At 45.7% G+C, this 16,905-nt stretch overlaps 1 protein-coding gene across 1 annotated transcript in view; it reads left to right on the forward strand.

Annotated features, from left to right (window-relative positions):
* LOC138467423 (ras-related protein Rab-4A) overlaps window positions 1-16,905 on the forward strand; it is a 693,758-nt gene that overhangs the window by 662,068 nt on the left and 14,785 nt on the right. The window contains exon 7 of the mRNA XM_069607381.1: window positions 9,557-9,692. Within this exon, the coding sequence (XP_069463482.1) occupies window positions 9,557-9,672 (116 nt within the window). The 3' untranslated portion in view covers window positions 9,673-9,692. The remainder of the gene's footprint in view (window positions 1-9,556; window positions 9,693-16,905) is intronic.

A 16,905-nucleotide genomic window follows, 5' to 3' on the forward strand; every position in this document is an offset into this window, starting at 1 on the left:
GTCTTGATATTCTGGTGTAGCCTATTTTCATTGCCCTACTATGCAAGCTTGACCTTAAAAACCTAAAAATACTAAAAACAGAATACACCCACAAGAGGTTCAAAACTAATATGAAAAAGTGGCTCCAATAACAGAAGATATTGCTAAGCTATGCCTGCACACATTAACCAAATAAGCTACCCTCCCCACCCATGACTTGTATACTTGACTCTACCACACTTACACTTTAACTTACGGCCCAGGACACATTCAGATATTTTGAGAAAATGGTGACTATACCTTTTGCTCTGCAAACATTTACCAGACTTGTACCTGCATCCACTTGTTTCCTGTTTGTTATAATAGAACAACGTTCAAGCACAAGAATTTCTGTTACTCGTGGTGCCTTAGCAAACGCGTCACCCAGACTATGTAACCCAACTGTCAGCTCAAATATCGGATACTGACTGTAAGTAAGCAGGCTACTTGGATGTGTAACCTCATCCCATGCTTCCTATTCTTAGTACATATGTCTCACAAGCACTTTGTCGTTCCCCCTTGTATATTAATGCATTATAAAATTCATAAATCAATTTGCCCTCTAAAGACTGAGTAGGCAAAAGTTATGTTAATCGGCTCCTACTTTAGCATTGCTAACATTACCCTATAAGTGGAGAACAACATTGCAACATCATTTATTTGGCCTGCAACGAATAATAGGTATGGGCTATGCCTGATATAGTATCAGGGCAACAGATATTCAAATAACTAGCATTCTTTTTATACAATATGCATCCTTTCCATGTTTTCAGAGTTCCATAGACCTTAACATATTATGTAGTTATTCACTGCTTTACAAAAAGTTTCCCTGAGCACTTATTCTACCCAACAATTTAAAGGTGGGGTATGTTGAATACAATCTTGTATTCACTGCATAGTAATTGTGCACATGCATATTCATGACATGTTCTTAAACTGCACATAATGTCATGGTGAGGCTTTAAATATGTTTTGCTTGCAAAGTATTGTGGGTATGCAAATATCTCAGTGTTTTGCTACTACAATCCCTTCCCTTTTTACAGAGCCCCATCAACTAGTATTGGAGGGTAGCACAGGAGCCGGGGAGGGGTACGGGTGGAAGGGCACAGAGAATACTCCTTCAGGATGAAGAACAATTCAGCAACTTTCAAAAATAAATCAAATCAGATGTTTTGTCAGTACAGTACAGAGAAGGAAATGTGTTGTTTGTTTGCTAAAGGATAAGAAACTCTAGTAACGGTCTAGGAAACTGCATCTTCTGTTTCTTTCTATTCTCAGCTGCTGGGGGCTTTTCAGTATAATCATGTGTTTGCTTTTATTGCCTCTAGCATCCTCCTGCCTCTTGTTTAAATTATATCTATGCATTTCAGAAGAGGGATCCCTAGTCAAAGAAAAAGGCACTCAATCTGTTGCACCTGTGAGGATTGCTGCTATTGACTTAAAAGGCAATATATGTGATATTCTTCAATAGGGCTCCTGTGGAAACCACAGTAAGGCTCTTTTTGAATTTTATCTAGGCTGTGGCGAGGAAGGTGGGCAAAATTATAAGCTCCATTATGTATATTCCCTGTCATTTCACCTCTTATGTCGGGTTAAAAGCAGGGCTCCGAAACGATTTTACTCCCTACTTCGAAACAAATGATTTTTCAGGGATTAAGAAAATAATTAGCTTTGACAGTAGGGATATTTCATGCTTATTGAAATATGTTCTTTCCCCTTAAAATTCCTCTTGACATCGACAGTGATATTATATTATTAGAGCTCCTCCCTATGTCACTGCTCTGCTGGTCACTGATTTGAAAATATATCGGTGCAACCCTGTGGATAGAAGCAGGGGGAAGGCTTCTATATGTTCTTGGTTTCCTGTTTTTGTTGGGCACATATTCCTGTTTTTAGGGGGTAAAAAGTGATGGTTATATGCCTTTTAACCGTAAGGCTTGTTTTAAGTAAATGTCACAGGACAACGCAATGTAGATAGTAAGCAGAGACCGAGGAATTCTGATCCTATTCTGTGGTGCAGTTATTCTGATGCAATTATCGTCCTTGCGCAAATAGAGGCATGTTCCCCTGGCCCTTGAATTACTTCATTAAAGTGGCACATGAACTCATATTGGCATTTATTCTTACACATTCCTTTTGCATACATTGGATCCTATCTGAATGTTTTGATAACCACATCCGTGATAAGCGATATTTGTTTTTTGAAATAAACAAGTGTTTTATTTCAATGGCATTCAACACTTTCTGCATTGTCTCTGGGTGCTGTCGACAAATGAATAGGCACAACTAAACCTATTATTCATCCTGAGGATACAAAGCTTTTTCTGTGCATGCACATTTCTTTCTCTGCACTCGAGTACTTTAGGTAGGTGCTATGGCATATCTTAAAGTCTTGGATTCGTTGATGAACTTTCCTTATAATCACATTTTTAATTATCACAAAAATCACAATTTTTAGCCTGTATATGTTTGGAGACCTTTTGTAAGATGCACCTTTTAACTTGATTTGTAAAGAATTACAGTGATTAGGAAGGAGAAATACCCTTACAAACTCTTTGGCAATGGTAGCTCACTGCAACGCATGCTCACAAAGTGGCTTACCTCGTTATTAAGTTGCACACAGGGAAAATAAAGTTCGCACAAAAGCTAACCATTCACACACTTAGGGAAAAATAATTAGAGGGAACATTGATCTCCATAATAATGAACAAAAACTACAGATTGAAATCATTGAAGTAGAAAAAAAAGAACCACATCAGGGTCATCAGAAAAACGCAAAGAAGATCAGATAACAAATGAAAGTGACAGAATTAGATCAGAAGAGGAAGAAGGAAAAAACTGAGGAGAAAGTGAAGTACATTATATCGCCATTAAGAATAACAAAAAGAAAAAGCGTAACTACACAGCGAGATTCTCAAAGAGAAGAAAAAATAGAAGAAATAGACACATTTATTTTATTTTTATTTATTTGCATTTTTAAAGCGCTGACACAGCCCGCGGGCATCGAGGCGCTGTTGAGGATTTTTTTTTTTTGCATCATTGTTTTTTGTCTTAGTTGTGTATTTATAACGCGCTTAAATACCCAGAGGTTTCTAGGCACGGACCCGGTGATCGAATCTGTGTTGCTTTGTGTTGTCTTGCTTCCAAGGCAAGCATGTTGCCATGAGCTATCCTCCTGGGATTTGCGACTCATGTTAGAAAGACTTATCCCAAAGAATGATGGCCTAATAATGAATAGGGCAAACATCCTAAGATTCTCATATTCCAGAACTAAGATTGATGACAACTAATGACTTAGCCATGACTGAATTTCCAAAAGAGGATCAGACAGACAAAGTGACTGTGACTGTGCATCTAACAAGTTCACTGATAAAACATCTGTTATTAAGGGAAGCTAGCAAATTAAGACTGCTAGGATTTGATCTGATCCAAATGAAAAAAGACAAACCACTTGAAATGATGACAAAGGATCAAAATAAGCCATCAAATTGAGAGAAAAGAACTAAAAACTATGATGAGTGGAAAGAGAACGATAAGAGTCGAAAACGTGTGAATCAGGAGTCAAAATATGAAGAACAGCAAAGGATACCAACAAATATAAAAAAGCAGAAAAGTCTGTAGACGAAGGGACAGAAGAACAGTGGAAATGCCTGGCAGGTCTGCTTGCGACAAAGATGAATAAACCATAGACCTGTCGGATAGCTGAAAAAGATAGGATAATATGCTGTAGCTGGAACACGAGGGGGTTCGTACACTTATATCAATCACAAGTGGATAAAGAAATGTCATATGATTTCATATGTATGCAAGAAATGTGGGTAAGAGAACCCCCAATAATGGAAGGATATGTAACACCTCTCAATCCAGCGATTAAGGGACCAAAAGGCAGACCCATGTTTGGCCTGTTGACAGCAGTTAGAAATACAGTGCAGTTTGAGACGCTTGAAATACACAATCCTAATCCGTACATTCAAATGCTCACAGGAAAATTAACCACACCGAGAAGAAGAGAGGAAAAAAAATATTAGTAATATTAAATGTCTATTGGAATCCAGTGAAAAAAGAACTTGAGGATTTCCCGGATCAGGTGATAGAACTGATAGATAAACAAAGACGGAAGTGGAACAGGCCATACTTTGTCATCTGTGCCGACCTAAATGGCAATTGTTGGGCACAGAGGATATAATACTGAGGATGATCCCGTAATCTTAACTGCTTCGAATCAAAGAGGATTAGCCTGGAAGAGACTGATGACATCAAGAAATTTCTATCGGCTGACTGACAACATTGACGAGAAAAAACCCGGAAAGACAACATGGAGAGGTAGGAAAAAAGATCAAATCCTAGACTAGGTATATGTGTCCGAAAACATACTGCGAAAACAAATATCAATTGAAGTTGTGGAAAAAACACAGTGATCACAATCTACTAGAAATAACTTGGTGGTATAAAAATGTGAATAATGAACAACTGAAACACATAGATCTTGCAGATTAAGAAACTCAAATCAAACTTAGAATCCTTAATAACTGAAAATCAAGCCATTGAATCTGCAAATACAGCGGATTACACAACATTATTAAGGGAATTTGAGTTAAAAAAGGCATGATAAACAAAGCAATCATCAGACATAAACAGGTTTGATAGTGAAATATTGGCAAAGAAACAAAAGATAAACGATGTGACAAACATAAAAAACAGACAGGAACTAAGCCAAACAAATTAAACAAGTAAAAGCCAAACAAATGAAACACAAATACAGAAGTTGGCTGAAAAATCACAAAAGAATGATACAACAAGCTGATGGTGAAACAATGTTACACAACATTAGAAAAAGAAATACTGCTAAAATTTGGACCCAAATTAATAATTTGTAAGCACCACAGGAAGCATTGATGTTGAATCAAATTCCACCTGAAAAGTGGTCTAGCTGCTGTACTAAATTCTGTGATCCTATGGCTGTCCAGAATCAAAAACGGAACTGCACAAAACAGACTTGGAATATATTGAAAACCAACCCGGAAACACTGCGAGAAGCCATTAAAAAATGAAACAAATCCAGAGCCCCTGGCCCAGAGGGGCTCACGAGCGCACAACTGAAAGAAAATCCCGAACAATGGGTGAAAATTCTAGCAATACTGTTCAGCCACGTTATCCATAAACAGGAAGTGCCACGAAGTTGGAAATTAGCGATCATTATTCCCATATATAAAAAAGCGGCAAGATCAGACCCTAACAACTACCGGCCTATAGCATTGTTAGAGGTGGTGGCCAAGGTATTTGCGGCAATGATTGCAAATAGTTGAACCAATGGAGTGAAGAAATCAACCAATTGGATATGTGGCAAAGGGAATTTATCAGGGGGTTTGGGACCTCTGTTAATACATTCTTCTTAAATCTATTTAAAGCTCAAATTCAGCGAACTAAAGGAAAAAAGTTATATGGCCTTCATAGATCTAAGTAAAGCATTCGATTCTATAGAGCGTCCGAAATTGTGGTCCAAATTATCACAATGGAACTGCCCAACACCAATCTTGGAGGCAATACAAGACCTATAATTGGAAACATCAATCCAAATTAAATTAGATCAAGCAGGCACATTGACAGAAAACATCAGGACAAATAAGGAGTTAAAGCAAGGCTGCCCTTTAGCAGCAAATCTCTTCAATGCCTTCATCTCGGACATCAATCAAGTATTTGAAGAGATAAGATGCTTCCCGACGAAAATTGGAAGAATGAAGATAACTAGACTACTTTACACGGACGATGTAGTCCTACTGGAACAAACTCCAGTAGGACTACAAAGACAATTGGAAGCATTCAATAATTATACACAAACAAATGGACTGAAGATCAACCTGCAGAAATCAAGAATAATGGTTTTCGGGGATGCCAACAAAAACAGAAAAAAAAGAACAATAATTGGCATTTATTAAGGAACATGATTCCACAAGTAACAGCATTTACCCATTTGGGTCTGGTAATAAATACTTCTAAAACGGACGTACATTGATTTGTAACACAAAGTCAAAGCTAACAATCTGGCAAATCGGCGGGAAATTCTTCCGAAAATATATTGTGGGTACACAATAAACCCATTGATTGAATTTTATCGACTAAAAGTGGTACCGATTTTAACACACGGAGTGGATACAGTATTTACATTAAAACAGGAAAATTTGACGATCCTTGAAGGGGGTTTCTGAAAGAGCGTGATGAGTGCCCCCAAGTACACCAATGCAGGCTCCGAGAATGGAGCTGATGCTTGACTGCATTAAAAACTATAGTAACATGGAAGACGTTAGCTTTATATAGGAAATCCATAGGTAGCCCAGGGATAAGAGCACTTAAGATAATCCAGGAAGCTATGAGAGAAAAACGTGAAGACACTCTGAATGAATGGAAGAAGATATGTTTAAGCATAATCACTGACTTGGGCGAAAATGAAGAAACGCTATTACAAAACCCTGACAAAATCAAGATGAAATTATACAGACTTGATTGAATAGAAACACAACAGGCGAGACAAAAACTGAAAGTCTACGGAAAGCCATTTGCAGACAGCTGGAAATTCACTCTCCTGCGTTACTTGGAACAATTTCCAAATTGAGATTTTAGAGATACATTTTCACGGTTCAGATTAAATCTGTTTCCTACGGGAGAAATAGTAAATAGATGGTCAACTCAAACAACGCAAATCAGATGCAGATGGTGTAACGACGCCAAAGAGGAGGAATATTTAAAACATCTTGTAATGTTCTGTCCGGCGTTGGATGATAAAAGAAACATCTATTTGTCAGATGTCATTAAAAAAAATATTGGAAGAACGTATGAAGTGTGGTGGTTGGAGCTGTTGCAAGTACAGAATGCGGAATAGGTGGGCACTACGAAGAGTATTATATTTTCATGTAGTTCTCAAATTCGATACTGTTCAAAAACAATTTGTGCTTAAATGGAGCTCACTGGGTCGAAAAAAGGTCCAATGACACTTGGGCCTTAATACCTGTAATGATTTGAAAAACAGAGTGGAAACCACCCTGTAGCACCCAGCGCTCACTGTTTGCCTCGTATCATGAGGCTAAATTCAGTACTTGAAGCTCAATTCCATTCTTTGTTAAATTAGTTAATTGGTTTTTGAAAAATCTGTGTAATTATTTGATTTATTTCTTTCAAAAAATGCGATTTCAGCCACTTGGTTTATCAAAGCTTTTACAAGGCCCTCTAATCAGTTTGACTATCGCTCTAAGGAAACTACTAAAAGATATCTTCAACAAAAGAAGATAAGAAAAATCTGTGAAATGAAGAACACTGTGCCATTTAAACAAATTCGACATATATTTTAAAAGAACAAAACTTCTTTTTAGGATTGGATATTTGGAAATGAAGTGTAATGAGCTGGTAAAAGGTTTTGATTGTAAAAAACAACTAAAAAGATATATATACCTGACACGCGGGCTTCCAGCAAGTCTGGCAAGTGTTGCCTCTGGTTCTCGACATAGAGGTGTATGTCGTCAGTGTATATCGAGAGTTGGTGGACCACCCTGTCTATCCAGCGTCTCTTTACACCGCTCTTAGAAAGGCTGCAAATGGTTCCTGGGCCAATATATATAGCATCGGGGAGAGTGGACATCCATGCTTCGTACCCCGGCCAATTGTCCAACCCTCCAAAATAGGTCTACCCGTTTTCACCCTTGCCCTTGGATACCCGTAGAGGAGTCTTATCTTGCGGAGGTAACCCTCCCCTATCCCAAAATGAGCGAGCACTCTTAGGAGCCAGTTCCAATTAACGGAATCAAATGCCTTTATAGTGTCGAGCCGAGGTAACACAGTCAGTCCTTAATTGCATATGGTGTACTGAGGAGTAAAACAAGTACTCTTATGAGTCTGGCTGTATTGTGCTTCATAATTGTAGGAGGTCCAGGTCACAGATGCCTCTATGACTTGCCTGCGCTGGTAGTGAGAGTATCCGGGAGCATTGGCTTGATCTGTCCAGGAATACATCTAGGATGGTGGTATTAAAGTCTGCGGCCCATATGACATGCATGTTGATGTAATTTAGTCTTTTGGCAATCAGTAGATTGTGAAATTGTGGATCATCAACATTTGATTGTAGTGAAATTGGTGCGGAACATCAGCCCAACACAATCACATACCATCCCGCAGGGCCACATTCCTATTGATGTACTTTAACTCTTAGGGATTTGTGGATCAGGGTGAGTACCCCACGGGATTTGGAGAAGAAGGATGTATACATTCTTAAGGTGCCCCATGCCTTGGCAAAGAATTATTGGCCTGACCAATCAGATGTGTTTCCTGAATCGGTGATTTATTTTTTTTGCTCCCTGCCCTTCACAGTAGGCTAGTACTTTACGTGCCATTATGGGGTTATTCAATCCCCATACAATCCAACTCATCAAAGTGCACGATTTCTAAAGGGTGCCACATGGATTTACAATTTTTGAGAGTCTTGGAGAAAACATTGATCACTTTATTGACACTAAGAGCTGTAAATTCTGTAGAGCAAATAGCGGTCATAAGGTTTCGTTTTAAAGGTTGTATAGTCAACCACCCAATGTCCTCTACCTACCCACACACACTGCCTTACCCCAACCTGCAGTGAAATATTCCCCTCTCACTGAAACCCAACACAACAAAACCACAGACCAGGGGCAGCCGCCCCTGAGCCACGCTCCAAACAAACAATGGAAAGAGGGAGGCCAAAACAAGCCCTGCAAACTACATATTTGGAGATTCGGATGGGCTGCACATCTTTAAATCCTATAGGTGCACCTCAGAGCAAGTGATAAATTACCAGCTTAATCCAGTGGGGTGGGGAGCACTGCACACAGTGTAGGGCGAATGACCCTTCCCCCAACTTGAACACCGTCCACACAGCTAGGCGTTCAATCCCGTATTTTACAGCAAGATCAGGGAAGTCTTGTGTAGGAAAGTGTTAATCTAAGTGTACACGGTGGCCATTTCGGTTAGAGCAAGTCCAGGAACAATTGGGCCTCGCTAGGATCAGTGAGGAAGAGTATAGCATAGAGAATTTCAGGCCTTTCTCAGCTTAAGTTCTACTAAACCAAAAGAATAGGCAGGGCTTTTGTATAGCTGGTGTAAAGGTCTGTATAGAGGAGATCCTGGCACCCTGGTGCTTCTCCCACCTCTCTGCAAGGATAGTGTAGGATTTTGAAGCACCTCCTTTATGAAGGTTTCCCCACGACTCGTATCCTCTGGCAAGGTTTCTTTTTGTCATCTTTGAAGAAGGAATTTAGTGTGCGAAAAAATCAGGGTGTTTAGTTTATCTTGTTCTCCACTAGGGTTAAATAAGAAACTGAAACGTAGCCACTTTGACTTAATTATTAAACTACTCACTCATACCTGAGTGACAAATTAAGAAGTAGTTTGACTTACTGTGGGTTTCTATTTAGCAGTTCCATTGCACATTTCTTGCCTATGCACTTGTAACATTTTCAAAAGATTGTCAACATTGCCATTATTTGCATTCTTTAAAATGCATTTTTTTTATTTTCGCCAGGTGAACTTGATCCTGAAAGGATGGGCTCAGGCATTCAGTATGGTGATGCTGCATTGAGACAACTACGATCACCACGTAGAGCTCAAGCACAAAGCGCTCAGGAGTGTGGCTGTTGAACCATCAGAATGAGCCTAAGGTACGGCATAAAGATTTTACTGCTCAGTTCCTTTGCTTCATATATCCAAGTTGCGTACGTCACATGAGTGAAGAATGTTTGAAGAGTAAATAATGTGTGGGTGCAGATTGTTAAAGCTCAATTAAGTAAGTAAATGTTAATTCTCCAGCATGGGGTCTGGCATGGATTCACATGCTCATGAATATTCCCCGTTGTCAGGCTGGGAATCCTCGGTAAAGAAAAAATCAGTTTCAGTTTCGTTTCTGAACTGTCTTTCTACTAATAACCAATCACTGGTCTCTGGGTCATACTGCCCCCAGCCAATGACTGCCCTCTACCTAAGCCCCTCCTCTGGCAGCCATCTTCAGATTTTTACCGCACGTTCAAGTGTTGGGAGTCCTCGTGCTATAGCTCTCGAGCTTTTGCTGCGTTTTCGTGCTTTTTCTAGGAGATTTTCTCATTTTTCGGTTAAATTGAGCCTAAAGCTCCACCGTTTCTTCTTCCGATCAACGGGGACCCGGACCGGAATTTCCTACGCCCCTCAAGGGTGAAGTTTTCGGCGAGTGCCGCTTCTTGGGGGATTCTGGAAGATCTGAGGCCTACCATGGACGCGGCCCAGGACAAGGGTAGCTCGACGCCCGGATCCAAGCTGTTCAGGAACTGCCCTGGATGCGGTTTACAGAATGTTTTCAAGGAGGATGAGCATTCGAGATGTCTCTACTGCCTTCATGAGGACAAGACGCATGTGGAGAAGGACTGTGCGTTCTGCAAGAACCTATCGGAACGGACCATCAGGGATCGTCGTTCCCTCCTCGCCAGCTGGCTGGCGAAGGGCCCAGCAGATGAGAAGAAGAAAAGGTCAGAGAAGAAGAAAAGGTCTGAGCGGTCTTCTAAATCCTGTGAGGGCGCACCGGCGACGGGGGCCCAACAGAAGGCTAAGCACCGCAAGTCCGTGGGCACCGGGAGCGCCGAACGGTCAGGCTCTTCGGCTGCCAGGCAGGGCGCACCTTCCCTGGCACCATCAACCACGAGCCAACGCTCTAGTTCGGGGAAGAGGAAATCTGAGAACCCGGGTAAGCTTCTGGAGAGGCCCCGGTCGATCTCGAAGGATTCAGCTGAGGGGGAGCGAGGCGGTGCCCTCCCCCACAAGGAGAAGGCTTCAAGCGCACCCAAGGTGATGAAGGCCTTGATTCACCCGGCTAAGGCCTCTATCGAGGGAGTCACGGCGACCCTGGCGAAGCCTGTAGAGGCTACACCAGTGGAGGGGACCTCGGGCCCAGAGTTTCCCTGCCACCGCGGAGGGAATCCTCTTTCCAGCCCATCAACAAGACCCCCGTGAAGACCCCAGTGGAAAAAGAGGGGGGAGCCGGTGGCCATTACGGACACAGAGTCAGCCTCTGAGGAGGAGCTGGTGGAGTCCGTGAAGAGCCTCAACGAGAGGTTCGAGAAGGTACGATCCCACGGGAGAGATCCCGAAAAGGTGGTCGAAGATAGCGACGGTGGCACCGACGAGGCCCCTGTGGAGGAGCGGCCAGCCCTCCCGTCACAGCCATTGCCCGAGCCTCAGGACAACTCGGCGGCCATTTTGATGGCGATCCAAACCTTATGCACAGAGATAAGGACAAGATTACCACAAACCCCGGCGGACGATCCAGAACCGGACCCGTCAGGAAGCCCTCCGAACAAACGGAGGAGAGTTCATCCCCCCTGCCCTTCATGTCCTCGCAGCCCGTGGAGCCTTCATCCCCCTCTCTGGATCCCAGGGATGACACGGCGACGGACACGACGACGGGGACGGATGACGACGGTGGTGACGACGGGATGGACCTTCCATCACCATCCCCTCGGGCTTCCCCTCCCGATGAAATTGGCTCCTTTCACGCAATGACCACCAGGGCATCCGAGCTCTTCCAGCTCTGCCCCAAGGAACAGAAGAAGGAAGGTTTCCTCTATCAACGGCGAGAGGCCAAGAGAAAGACGGTCCTCGCGGTACCGTTACTCGACGATATCTGGGACGAAGGACTTGCGGTCCTGAAGAACCCGTCCACGACGCCTGCCAAGAGGGACCGGTGTGAGAAGAAGTACCGGGTACCCGACGCCGCCCCCTTGTGCCTCAGGGCTCAGCTGACGCCGGATTCGGTCGTGTCAGCGGTGGCCAAGAAAAAGGCAGCAGGGGCAACAGCTTCAACCTCCACTTCCCCACCTGACGGCGAGGGAAAGAAATTGGACGCCATGGGGCGACGGGTCATCTCGTCGGCGCGACGACAATTAAAGCGGCTAACGCCTTAGCGATTGTGGCCCGTTATGACAGGGAGCTATGGTACAAGATAGCCCCCCTACTGGACTTTCTACCAGACGACAAGAGGGCGGAGGCCCTAGAGATTCTGCGGACCACGCCATAACGGTGGCAAACGGATATTGCCGACACCAGGTTTCGCCAGTTAGGCAACGGTCTTTGCCTTCGACAACAAGGCTGGCTCAAGGTGACAGACTTCCGTCAGGACGTGCAGACCAGGGTGTTGGACATGCCGTTCGACGGCAACAACCTGTTTGGGAAAACGGTGGATGAGTCGCTGCAGGCCATCAAGGCCGCTACAGAGACGGCCCGAGCCCTGGGAGCCCTTCAGCAACGACGACCCTTTCGGAGCGCCGGAGGCAGACAGGGGGCCTCCAAGGGATCAGGCGGTGGTTCCTCTACGTACCGACAGGCGGCCCGCTCCTCATCCCAGGAGGCCTACAGAGGTCGTGGCAAACAAGGAGGATCTCGCCGTCATCGCCAAGGCGCCAAGACCGCCTCCAAGCAAGATTGAACCGGCCGTAACATCGGGCCCCCACCGAAGCACCCCAGTGGGAGGCCGGCTGGCGAAGTTCGTCAGCGTGTGGAAGTCCATCTCCACAGACCATTGGGTGCTGGATGCCCTGGCCCACGGGCACACTCTCGAATTCCAAAATAAGTCTCCCCGCATTCCTCCCGTGGCCAGGAAAGAAAATCACGTCCCTCAACTGCTGTTGGAGGTAAAGGCGATGCTCAAGAAAGGTGCCATCGAGCTCGTCCCCAAGAGGCTCCGGGGCTCCGGAGTATACTCGATACTTCCTCGTCAGAAAGAAGACAGGTGGTTGGCGCCCCATCCTGGACCTACGTCGGTTGAACAAATACATCAAGGCACAGAAGTTCAGGATGGTCACTCTCCAGCATGTGCTGGGACAGCTGGAGGAGGGCGACTTCCTATCGTCTTTGGACTTGGAGGATGCTTACTTCCACATCCCCATCCTAAAGGGGCACCGAAGGTTCCTCAGATTCGTAGTTCAAGGATGCCCCTACCAATTCAGAGTCTGCCATTCGGATTGAAGTCGGCACACAGGGTGTTCACCAAGTGCCTAGCACCAGTGGGGACGCAGGCGGCTCCTGCAGGGGATCCACGTCTACCCCGACCTGGATGACTGGCTCATCCGTGCAAGGACAAGAGAACTCGCCGTCGAGCACACGGCGAAGACAGTCCGCTTACTCACGGAGCTGGGTTTCTTCATCAACTACCCGAAATCCCATCTGGTTCCGGTCGCAGGCGGCACTGTTTCTGGGAGCGATTGGCGTCTCCGTCAGAGGAAAGGACGAAGGCCATCTTAGGCAAAGTGCAGCGCCTGCTAGCCACGGAGGTGGCCAGGGTGAGATCCATCAAGTCCCTCCTCGGAATGATGTCCTCATGCATCTACCTAGTGCGCGTGTGTAGGCTACGGATGCGTCCTCTACAGGAGTTCCTCGACGCCCGCTGGATGCAAGCGGCGGGCAGCTTCGAGGACAAGATCATGCTCAAAGAGGTTTTCCGTCAGGCGAGTCAGTGTTGGGGCACCCGCGCACACCTCATGGTGGGCACGGACTTCCAGACCCCGGCACATCAGGAGACGGTGACGACGGACGCATCCCTGGATGGATGCGGTCCGCACACCGGAGATCTCCACGCAAGAGGTCTTTGACTCTCGCAAGAGATGTCTCTCCACATCAACATATTGGAGCTCCGCGCCATGTTCTGGGCGCTCAAGTCGTTCCTCCCGTCCCTCAAGGGCAAGTTCGTGAGGATCTTCACCGACAACACCACCACGATGTTCTACATCCGGAAGCAGGGTGGCACCAGATCCCCAGCCTCCAAGGAGGCCCAGGATCTGTGGCACTTGGCCGTCTCCCAGGGGATGTTTCTGGGTCCCTTGCATCTGGCAGGAATAAAAAACACCATCGCCGACTCACTCAGCTGGGAGCTGGGCTCGTGCCACGAGTGGGAACTACGCCAGGATCAAGTGGATCGGCTCTTCCAACGATGGGGCAAACCCCAGATCGACCTGTTCACGACGGCGACGAACTCCAAGTGCCAGAGGGTCGCCAGCAGGTTTCCCCAGCCGAGGAGCATGGGCGGCGCTTTTTCGTTCCTCTGGAACGGCCTGTTCCTGTATGCGTTTCCTCCGTTGCTGCTGCTGCGGCTTCGACTCATCAGCCAGCTCAAGAGGTCCCAGTGCAGGATGATCCTCATCGCACCGGCGTGGCCGAGACAGATCTGGTTCCCGGACCTTCTGGACCTCTCAGCGTCCCCACCAGTCAAGCTGTCGACGGACGCAGATCTTCTCTCCAGAGAGGGAGGCGCCATTCTTCATCACGACCCGGAGTCGCTGAACTTGCAGGCCTTGCTCCTGCAGCACTAGAGTTTGGAGGGTACGATATCCCAGCTGACTGCAGAGAGGTTCTTGCAAATGCCAGGGCGTCCTCAGCTCTCAAATGCTACGGACATAAGTGGAAGAGGTTCTCTGTCTGGTGCCGTGCACAGAAGATCAACCCTCTACGGCTTACGGCACCTCATGTGCTACCACACCTACTGTTGCTGGCCAATGCTAGACTAGCTCACGCTTCCATCAAGATACATCTGGCAGCGATCTCCCGATAAACCAGAACTACAGGACGGCCGTCCTTGTGGTCTCATCAACTGGTTTAGGAATTTATGAAGGGACTGTTCCGATCGTTCCCGCCGGTGAAGACTCCAGCCCCGGCGTGCAAGCTCAACGTGGTGCTGACCAAGCTCATGGGGCCGCCATTCGAGCCCTTACATTCGGCTCCGTTGAAGTTCCTGTCGTGAAAGACAGCGTTCCTTGTGGCCATTACCTCCGCACGACGCGTGGGAGAGATTCACGCCCTATCCTGCAAGCCTCCATACTTGACTTTTCACGATACGATGGTGGTGCTCTTTCATGCCCGAGGTGCTGTCGGACTTCCATCTTAACGAGCCCTTGGTGTTGCCAGTTTTCTTTCCGTCGCCTTTGTCGCCGGCCGAGAGGACTTTGCACTCGCTGGATGTAGCTAGAGCGCTTAAGTTCTAAGTGGACCGAACAAAGAGTTTTCGAAAGACATCAAAGCTGTTTGTGAACTTTGGACCTGTGAACCAAGGGAAGGCTCTCTTGAAGGCTTCCATTTCCAGATGGCTCTCCGGCTGCATCATGCACTGTCATCGTTGGCCAACCGACCGTTGCCCGGCCCTCCGAGAGCCCATTCGACCAGAGCGATCGCTGCTACTACGGCGTTCTTGTCTGTTGTGCCCCTGCTGGACATCTGCAGGGCTGCACGTGGAGGTCGACGCACACCTTCACGAGATCGACCGGGATTCCAGGGAGGAGTCCAGAGTCGGCCAAGCAGTGCTGCGCAACCTGTTCGCCTGAAGGTGGGCCTGGTGAGGAGGTAAGAGTTGCTTAATGTTGAGTTTATGTAATGCTTAATGTTGAGCCTTTTGCCACCTCCCGTGGTTGTGCATGTGTGTACTGCTATGTATTCTTATTCATGAGCATGTGAATCCATGCCAGACCTCATGCTGGAGAAGGAACAAGTTACTTACCTGTAACTGTTATCCAGCATGGGTCTGGCATGGATTCACATGCGAACCCTCCTTCCTCCCCCTCTGCGGCTCTTCTCTTGGTCCTACTGCCACTTTACGTGCTACCAAATCTGAAGATGGCTGCCAGAGGAGGGGCTTAGGTAGAGGGCAGTCATTGGCTGGAGGCAGTATGACCCAGAGACCAATGATTGGTTATTAGTAGAAAGACAGTTCGGAAACAAAACTGAAACTGATTTTTTCTTTACCGAGGATTCCCAGCCTGACGGGGAATATTCATGAGCATGTGAAGCCATGCCAGACCCATGCTGGAGAACAAGTTACAGGTAAGTAACTTGTTCCTTTCATTGTGTTTACTATTTAATTGGCTCTAGCTTTTGAAATATGTTGCACCATTTTAAATGCTTAATATCAAAGCAAACAGTTTACACATGTCTTCCTTAATAACTTTTCCCCATACTCAGGGATCATTTCATCAACCAGTGAATGAAATAGTGCATGTTGCACAGCAAACACGTTCATCAAATAAAGTTCATGCACAGTGGCCCATGGTTCCATTACCTCTTGCACCCGATTGTGCCCATTCCTGCTTCAGCCATCATGCCTTTTCTGTGTTTGATGGTTCTAGATGTTTTCAGAGCAACATGTGTACACTCTTTTTAGCCCCCCTAACATTGTTTTTCCTAATGTCCCGCTCCACTTAGTTCCTTCAACTACCTTTGCCACATAGAGTGGATTTTTGTAGGTGCTGGTGTCGCTTATTCTCTTGTTGTGATCCTTACGCTGTCTACTTGGACTGTCTCGACTGAGAACACTTCTGGCAGCTGTAAATACATTTTTTACAGATCACGTGCCCTTCTCTTTCTACCAATTCAGACATATCTTCTGCTAGGTTCCCCCCAGATCTTTCACAGAAGTGAAGTGCATGAAACCAAAAGTAGAACACTGTTTTGTTTTCCATGTCTTGCAGACGCAACCCCTTCTCATCAGTTGTCCAACCCACAGGAACTTGGAGTTCTACTCTGACTGACTGCTGTCCTACCAGTTGCACACACAGCTTCTCTCAAAGCGACTGAAACATGTGCATCCGGGACCATGGCTAGCACTTGGTCTGCTACACAAGCCATTGTTGGGCCGCGTCTTACCACCTCCTTTGCATCAGCCACCTGTAGAGAGGTTTTCCTTTAATCCAGTTCCTGCTCCATTGGATCACTCTATCATGGATAATGTTGATACGGTCTGATCTTGTGGACTAAAGCCTTTTATGAAATGGTTACCTGTCATGAAATTCTTAGAACTTAAGGTCCCTCTCTTTCTTAGACCAAGTTCCTAGCCAACTATTTTGAGCAAAAAGGCTGGCATAAGCAAGT

The sequence above is a fragment of the Ambystoma mexicanum genome, chromosome 4q (genome assembly GCF_040938575.1).
Source record: "Ambystoma mexicanum isolate Mex_15411 chromosome 4q, UKY_AmexF1_1, whole genome shotgun sequence".
Classification (NCBI taxonomy): Eukaryota; Metazoa; Chordata; class Amphibia; order Caudata; family Ambystomatidae; genus Ambystoma; species Ambystoma mexicanum.